The sequence below is a fragment of the Opisthorchis viverrini genome, assembly GCF_000715545.1.
Source record: "Opisthorchis viverrini unplaced genomic scaffold opera_v5_24, whole genome shotgun sequence".
In the NCBI taxonomy this organism is placed as follows: domain Eukaryota; kingdom Metazoa; phylum Platyhelminthes; class Trematoda; order Opisthorchiida; family Opisthorchiidae; genus Opisthorchis; species Opisthorchis viverrini.
The window spans coordinates 2718490-2726937 of record NW_008751680.1 but is presented as its reverse complement, the minus strand read 5'-3'; the positions used below and the strand labels follow the sequence as shown (position 1 = coordinate 2726937).

Below are 8448 nucleotides of genomic sequence, written 5' to 3'. Positions count from 1 at the left end.
AGTATGAAGGAGATAACGAAACGCTTGGGTGCTGTCGGTGCTACTCGCCTTCCAGGATGTGGACCGCGTGATCCTCACTGTGCCTGGTTGGAGACACTACAAGATATGGCTGCCAACCGATGTCAGTGGCGTTCTTGTTGTCAGTTTCTGTCCAGATTGCCTGAGTGAATGTCTGGAGGTGTAAACACCTCGGAATTATTGTGGGAAGCTAGCACTAAGTCCCGTCCCCGTCCAACTTTATTATTTTCTTTACAGTGAGGCTTTCAAATAAATCATGGTTTACGGCAGTGAAGTATCGGTGTAGAACACCAATGTCGTGTTGTCGATGATGATGACTGGGTGCTTTCGATACCCAGATGCTACCGGCTATGAACTTAGTCTGATTCAGTATCAGCGGAACGGCTGGAATGTAGGCTCCGCGCATCAAAGAAAGTCCTGTTTTCTGCCCCAGATCCTTGTAAGTGAAAGTTTTAAGGATGAACAGGTGAACGCGATTTGGATACTGTCAAACCGTGAACCTTACGGGCTAGAATCCATATGGTCCACATCACCTGCAGTTTGAAACTTTACAAGGCACGTTACATAACCAACCACATAGGTGAGTATACCGTCCACCGGAACTTTTTCGGGGTTTGTGTTATGTGAAGTTTGCAAACGACACTTTGCCAAGCAAACTCGTCCATCCAGTTGGTGTCAAACTATTGGCAGCTGCGGTGAGTTTTCTTAGTTGCTGATCTGTTCGCCGAGGTTGACAACTGTACACTGATGGTGTCTGTTCGTGCGGTGACGAAGCGTTTGCAATTCAACTACCAATCTCGGCGAACAGATCAACAGCCACTACGTTGTAGAATCTCTTGGCCGTTGTCCTTAGATCCAGTACCTTTCGCTGTGACTCCTTACACCTTCCTTTTTCACTCTTTTCTAGAGCATTCATTGGTGGGTGGCCACTAACATGCACTTCTCGCATATTAATGTCTAATCACTCTGTCCATAATGACGAAATGTACAGTTTTGAACATTAGGGTATGATTACACCATAAAGTGTGCACTTTTGTTCATTTTACGCGCACACACGGCTTCTTTGCTGTAATGTATGATTTCACTACACATCCGTGAGATCCCCCTGTGCTGTAGTGACTCATTCGCCGCAAAAGACCACTCCACCATCACGGTCTTGCAACTCATACCTCAGCATATTTATTGATCCACCTACAACATGACCTCCAAACAGCCAGGTCAGCATTGTTGTTTGGCTAGGATTCAACCGTTCCAGACATCCAGTGTCGCGTCCAAATACAGCCAGACTTCGGTTGATCAACACACGCAACTACACAACCTGTAAACAGCGACCCTGAGTGCATGTGGGGCGAGGCGGGCAGTGCCCTGCAACAGAGCACGCGAACTCGACTGCACACAGGAATTCTTCCATTCCACTACTATCGAATGGTTTGTGTGCATTCTACCACCCACCCCCCACCACCACATAGCGAAGATGTGTGTGTGTGCGTGTGCTGAGAAAGTTCTTGCTTTGCTGCATCTGTCTAGGTCAGTCGCTCGTGCGATTCGGGACCACACCTGTATAGATGATAGCTGAGCGGCCGATATGGTATGTGTCTTGTTCTCAAGGTCGGTGTTGTACCCTTCATCCATACTAGTGCGTCGTGCCTCGTGATGGACTCTGTTGTTTGTGCCAAGGTGTCTTGTTTTCTCCATTTGACAAAAGCGTTGTTCTACTGAGAGGTGCCGTGCTCGGCAGACGTTAATATTTCTTCGTCTGTGATTGATATTAGTCTATTAATTCCCTTGGACGATCGAGGCAGGAGTGAGGCTTTATGACTTCTTCGTCAGTGCAGCTCAATCTGGGAAAGCGAGTGATCCTTTTTGGAAGCCACTATGATGTAGACTGTATCGGGTTTATGTTAGGATAGTATGAACTACACAGTTCGCGGCCAAACACATACGGACCATATAAGTTGTGGGTTCGTACGAAGATCTAACTGGAGATGTTTTTACTTTGTTTGGCTGGTTGACGAAAGACCTCTCATTCTGTCATCCCAAACGAATGATACTCACGCTCAACATGTCAGTTGCATATGTTCCGAAGCGTAAAAATAAAAGAACTAAATCGTTCAGTTGTACCACCCTTTCGGTGCCTAGCTGCCATTGCACCCGAAGGAGGCACGAGGGCTGAGATACTGCCAGGTTGCCTAAGCCTAGACAGGACAAGTCGAGAGGCAGAGGTCGGGTTCGAACCACGGATCTTTCGGCCGGTAAATTCGCGCTCGAACCACTGAGCCATCCGAAGCATACCTGACACGTTTCTTTCGACAACTTAACCTTGGGCTGAAAGAAAACCAGCCAGGCTGTACAACAGGACACGAAATCGCATAATATGTATATTAGAACGGCCGAGTAAAACTTGGCTACGCTTCGAGGCCTGTAGCTACAAACGTACAAGTTACCTCTTACGAAAGCACTCATTATCGCCGGTGGCAATGCACAAATAGAAAATGCAACCAAAGAGGATGCAGCGTGATCATACGGTCAGATCTGCCCCTCCCTTCATGAAATACTCACGGGATGATTTCGTCCGAAAACCGCCCGGACAATACTACGTTCGGGAGCAATGACGCGGAGCGTTCGACCATACCGAAGTGCAGTATGTGCACAATGTTCCTTCTCGACCCATGTGTCTGTGATGATGTGTCATGGCACAACATTTTTTTCGAAGTCGCCATGCACGATCCGTTCGTTCGAAATAGGAATATCCCAACCACCATCGGTTTTGCAGATGCGACATGTCGGTCTGCTTTGCTCGCCTCATCATTTTTTGGTGCTCAAGCATTCATTGATACGGGGCGAGATGGCCAAAATGGTTAAGAGCACGAATTTACTGACCGGAAGGTCCGTAGTTCGAACCCGATCTCGACTTCCCTGTCTAGGCAACCTGGCAGTATCCCAGCCCTCGTGCTTCCTTCTGGTAGTATTGTAGTTAGGCACCGAAAGGGTGCTACAGCTGAACGAACGTGGTTGCTATGTGTTGGAGGCAGACGAAGCAGTCCCGCACTTTTAGCTTATCTTTGACTGTGTCAGATCAGCGAAAATGTGAGAAATCACTTGCCAACTTTCGTGCCAATAAGCCACCGCGTTCGTCGTTGAGCTGTTTGGTGTTGCACCAGTCACATAGGATAACACAGACAGCTTGGAATTTTATGTGGTACGAGGTGGGTACGCAGCAACCAGACCGCCAGGCTAATATGGTGGTCGAAATCTGAGAGGCGGTGATTCCGAACGTTGTCGGTGGAACGATCATGATCTAAATAAGGGGAGTTGTTAACGTGAGAAGTTCGAATTTGGTCTAAAACAATGCACATCGGGTACCTGGTGTTAATGGAGCGGATTCTGTATAGCCTATACGTTCGGCAACACAGTGCCTGGGTTAAGTTATCAGTACCTCTGATGCGATTGTTCAGGCAAGGTGATCTGTTCAAGACTTACGTCAATTCCTCGCTCCTTATGATCCCAGCCCGATTCAGTCAAACTTATACTGCATATCTACGTATGTTTTCATTTCATAAGTAACCTTAGAAACAAGATCGGCGTTAGCTCTTGCTGTAGAGGGGTACACGCATTCGAATTTCCTGCGTCGACCTCCGCTTAACGGCAGATTGTGGTCACTTTCACTTTGTGGTCAATTTTCTGGCCGAATAGCAAAAGTATCACCTCGGGTTCCTCCTATCCTACACTTTTCCCCACTAGATAAAGAGACAAGCCATTCAGAGGGATGTTTCATGTTGAAACGGAGCACTTTAATTGGTTTTAGCACTTGAGCACCCGGCCAATCAAGAGTTTCCTTGACATTTTATATGCCTTTTCTTTCGAAATGTCGAAATGTCAGGCTTTTTGGAGGAAGGGGAGAGTGTTAAATCCCAACAAGCCTCGATCGATAGAAGAAAATCAAATTTCAGACTTCACTGTTTTTCTCATGCGAGAACGTGGTACCTTGTTTGATTGTGTTTCAAGCTCTAAAAATCGATTGTCAGGCCTGTTGAGCATGTGTGAACGCATACATGAGTGATTCTTCAAGGGTACCAACTGTGACAGAGCCCTTGGTTTTCACCTCAGATCTAACCACTTTTTATCAAATATTCAAGTTCCCTTTGAATTCGACTGCGGTCCAAATCGATTACCGGTATGACGGTGATACTACTGATGGGGAGGCACGCGAGTAGTATGTGTTCACGGAATTTCGCTTTGCGTCTTTTGAAAGAGAGAAATCTGTTGTGGAATTCGTGGAGTCACTTTGTAACATTTGCTTGGATTTCAGCGAGGAATGATTGGATTGGATGAATCTCCAGGAAAGTTCAAGAAGACGCGTTCAGGAAAAGATGGATGTCCAGTTTTTTTGTAAATAAGATGCAAATTAGAGTTTTGCTTCCCTGTCCAATGGTCTTTAACCGGTCAGTTGGTATTTCCTAATAAATAACTCTGCGGCGAAGGCCTTCTGTGACGAAAGAGTGTATCCGATTTACGTCGGTTTTCGCCACAAGGTTTAGATCATCCTAGGCTACAAGGTCATGGGAATGGTAATCGGTCACATGAAAGATCACAAAAGTTGCCATTCTTGGAAATGCGCTCACGGTCAGATATTGCCAATTTTTCCACGGATGATGCATAGTCATCAAGCGTGACCTGCCTCCATCTTAAGGGTCTCCAGTAGCCAGTGACTGGAGCAACATCTTAGTCCGCCGAGTTCCAGTCGCAATCTAGATGCGCACTCATTGTTTTGATTATTGGTTTTTGAACTCTGCATTGGTATTTGACAGACTAATCATATTCAACCTATTTTTTATACAGCGAAGCATCTCTACGTCGACAGGATCTGGCTACTGTGAAACTGCGTACCTTACTGCCTAGAATTTACGTGGTCCTCATCACATACGCCTTGAAACTTTACAGTCTCTCTCTTTACAATCTCATTGGCGAGTATACCATCCAGCGGAACTTTTTCCAGGTTTGTGTTATGTGAACTTTGCAAAAGATACTGGGCCAAACGAACATGTCTATCCAGTTGGTTTCGACGGGGGCGAGATAGCTCGGTGGTTTAAGGCCCAAATTTACTGATAGAAAGGTCCCTGGTTCGAACCCCATCTCTGTCTCTCGACTTCCCTCGTCTAGGAGAAATCTGGCAATATCTCAATCTCCCGTGCTTCCTTCGGGTGGCATGGCAGTTAGGCACCGAAAGAGTGCTACAGCTGAACGAGTTGATGTCGACGGAACCTATCGAAAACGGCCGTCCTTGAGGATGTTACAGCCCACACAAATAACATAACTTTAGAAGCATCATAGACATTCTAACTGGTTCTCACTTTTGCTGTTAGTTGCGATAAACGTTTAAATAGGTCAAGCAAAGGCAGTAGTCACTGTCGAGGAGTTTTGCTCTACGTACGGGATTGTCTACATCTTCTGGGACGCTTATTTTAGGTGGTTAATCTAGCCCAAAGTAGACTCACTTCATCCTTAACTGCTTTTGCTTGCGATCCAACTGACAACACAAACCTTGATTTCCCCCGGAGTAGACAGCAAACTATTCATGACGTTTCACACTTTCTTGCCATCTGTCACAGAACTCCTATTCCTGGAAGCTCCCCACTTTGTCAAAGTTCATGAATTCTCCGCAAAAGAACAACAGCTCCTGGCCCACTCCCTGGCACTACATGAGCAGCAGCAGCTGAGTGAATGTGAACAGCAGACGGAAGAGAAGCAACTAAACACTGACTTGTCGTCTGGTATTTGCACCGATGTGTCGGTCCAACCTGTCAACGATGACTACCTGGCGGCCGTGTACGACATGACGGAGTGCAGTCAGCGCACTGCTGCTGCTACTCCTCGAGCTGAACTGGATGCCACTTGTGTTGATGGGGAAACAACCGCCGTTTACCAGCGGGCATCAGCCAAAGAACAAGCCGGATGGGATTTCTCGGAAACTCTGGACGATGTGCCCGCGTCGACTGAGCCTTCGCCGGAGGACGAGCAGTTCTTTGACTCACCCATCAAGGAAGACTCCTCTCTGGTTCGCCATCGTCGAACTTCCATACTGCGTTGTACAGATCGAAGTACCTTAAGTCCAGGTGTGTTGCTTTTTTTGGCGACTTTGATGTTTTTGCTAGTAGACCACACATGGTGTTCAATCCGTGTTGAATGATTCGTTGGTCGCCTACCTTGTGTGCTGACAGTTAGCAGCTAACTCGAGTAATGCCCTTATTCATCATTCACACGCATCTGATCAGTGTCGAAATCCGTTTTCACAACTGCGCTACACCTAGAAGTAGTAAGAAATTCAGTGTTTACACCGAGACGAATGATTCTATCCGTCCACATTCCCACACTTGGTGGTCGAGTTGTTTGTTGCGCTTAGCAGTTTTGTTGCAAATGTTCTACTATCATGTCTTGGCATGCGTCATCTATTTGGATATCAGTTCTCATCCTTCCGCGATCTTCAACCTTCTTTGTTTAAAAGTTCCAGGTCGCTTGATGCCCCTGCATGAGTATCCGCCAACAATGTAAGAACCGCATGTCTGCAACCTACGTAAGGCGCTCCAAGTAGCATCCAAGTCCGCAGACAGTTGATTGGGAACAGTCCCCGAGCATAAACTAGCTTCGTCGACAGTCACCTGGGCTAGATAGACAAGATGACTGATAAGTACCGATAATGAACAAGTAATGGAATATCACGCTCGATGCTGCATGGGTTACGGTCCACGTTGCATCAGATCAATTAGGCATGACCTACAGCGCAGTCAGGCGACACGGCGCGAAATCGCACAGTGGTCGATGTGACAGACTCGCTTAATTATGCCCCACGGGCCATAACTCAAAGTACAATTTGTCTAGTGCAACACGATCCACGATGACCCTTCAGTAAATTAAACATGCAAAGTAGATGGCCATGTGCCCATTCAGATACACTTTTGGACGAACGATATGGTCATCGAACGTCGGGGAGGACTCGATAAGTACCAAGTCCCTGACGTGGAATGGGATCGGGTTGACGTGAGATCGGATCCTCTTTCGAATTAATCGAATGGGTACAGATGATTGGACATTTGACGCTTCGAGTAGTGGCTTTGGGCAACTGACCGCAGGAACCGGTGTGCACCACCCGATAATTTGTGTTGAACGTAAAACTTGGCCAGACTAGCCCAATGGACCCGCTCTCCAAACTCTGTGCGAAGGCTTCAGTGGCGACCCCCAGAAAGCAAAGTCAACCGAGGCTGAAAAACGAGGGAACACTGTGTCAACGTTCCATCATCAGTGTACGTCTCATTGAACTTTCAAGGCTAGTTGAACCCGCAGGCTTCTGATCCCTGTCTGTTCCATAGGTGTCCAATAAATCTCCCCACTACCTACAAATCATCAGTGTACGTCTCATTGAACTCTCAAGGCTAATTGAACCCGCAGGCTTCTTATCCCTGTCTGTTCCATGGGTGTCCAATAAATCTCCCCACTACCTACAAATCATAAGTAATCTAATTGAAAGGAAAAATCCCAAGTCGCATTGACATTCTAAGAAGCTATCACTCAAGAAGCCGGTCACGTGACGGGAACCGGGTGATCGAAGGATGCTGGTGGTATATCCTTTCAGAACAGAACATGAGGTTGACGAAAAGTCAGGAACTACACACCATAGTCCGGTTGTCAAGAGAATTAATCACACTACTGTTCAGCCACTCGCGGCCGGATGAAATCGCTTCACAACCTTGCAGACCAATGAGATGTACACTGCTAATGATGATTCCCAATCAGGACGGCTATTCAGCATGGGTTGACTGCCTACATGACTTAAGGTGCGAAGTTGTCACACTGCATCTCATTTTTGGCGTCCTTGGGACTAGAATGGTGGAATTGGTATGATGAACCCATCATTACATCACATTGGACACTTGTCAAGCGAAGTCAGGTTTGGTCAGAAAGCATTCGTTGATGTAGCGCGGGAGTAAATGGCCTCCTCGTCGGTTCTGGAGGGTTTTGTTCCTTGAGGTGGTTGCTGTGGAAGACATTCCATGCTCTCATAATTCCCAACTCTATGGGACTGGTTCTTCGTAAAGGATCCGTCGTACCATTCATTCAGATGCTCTAATAGACCATCAATTCGCAATCTGTACTGACGCTTGCTTGAGTGATACGCGCGTTCGACATACACACAAACGTTCCTTTCACGCGTGCTCCCATTACTTGTGCTCGTCCGTACTCCCATCGAGGAACTTTCCATCCAAGAAGACCATTCCTTACAGTCCGTCCTCGAGGGAACAAACCCGATATGGTTCTGGTTCACTTTCCAAGAGGACAACGTCCAGTACCATCAGCCCAGATATTTAGCTAACTCCTGTTCGGAAGCCCAGCTGACACACTGATCTGTCATGACAGTGTACTCATACAAATGAAGGA

The 8448-nt window shown here is 46.9% G+C and overlaps 1 protein-coding gene across 1 annotated transcript in view; it reads left to right on the top strand.

The window, feature by feature from the left end:
* Window positions 1-8448, top strand: part of T265_12929 (hypothetical protein) — a gene marked incomplete at both ends in the record, with an annotated part of 44364 nt that overhangs the window by 30432 nt on the left and 5484 nt on the right. The window contains one exon of the mRNA XM_009166297.1: window positions 5628-6131. Coding sequence (XP_009164561.1) covers window positions 5628-6131 — 504 coding nt within the window. The remainder of the gene's footprint in view (window positions 1-5627; window positions 6132-8448) is intronic.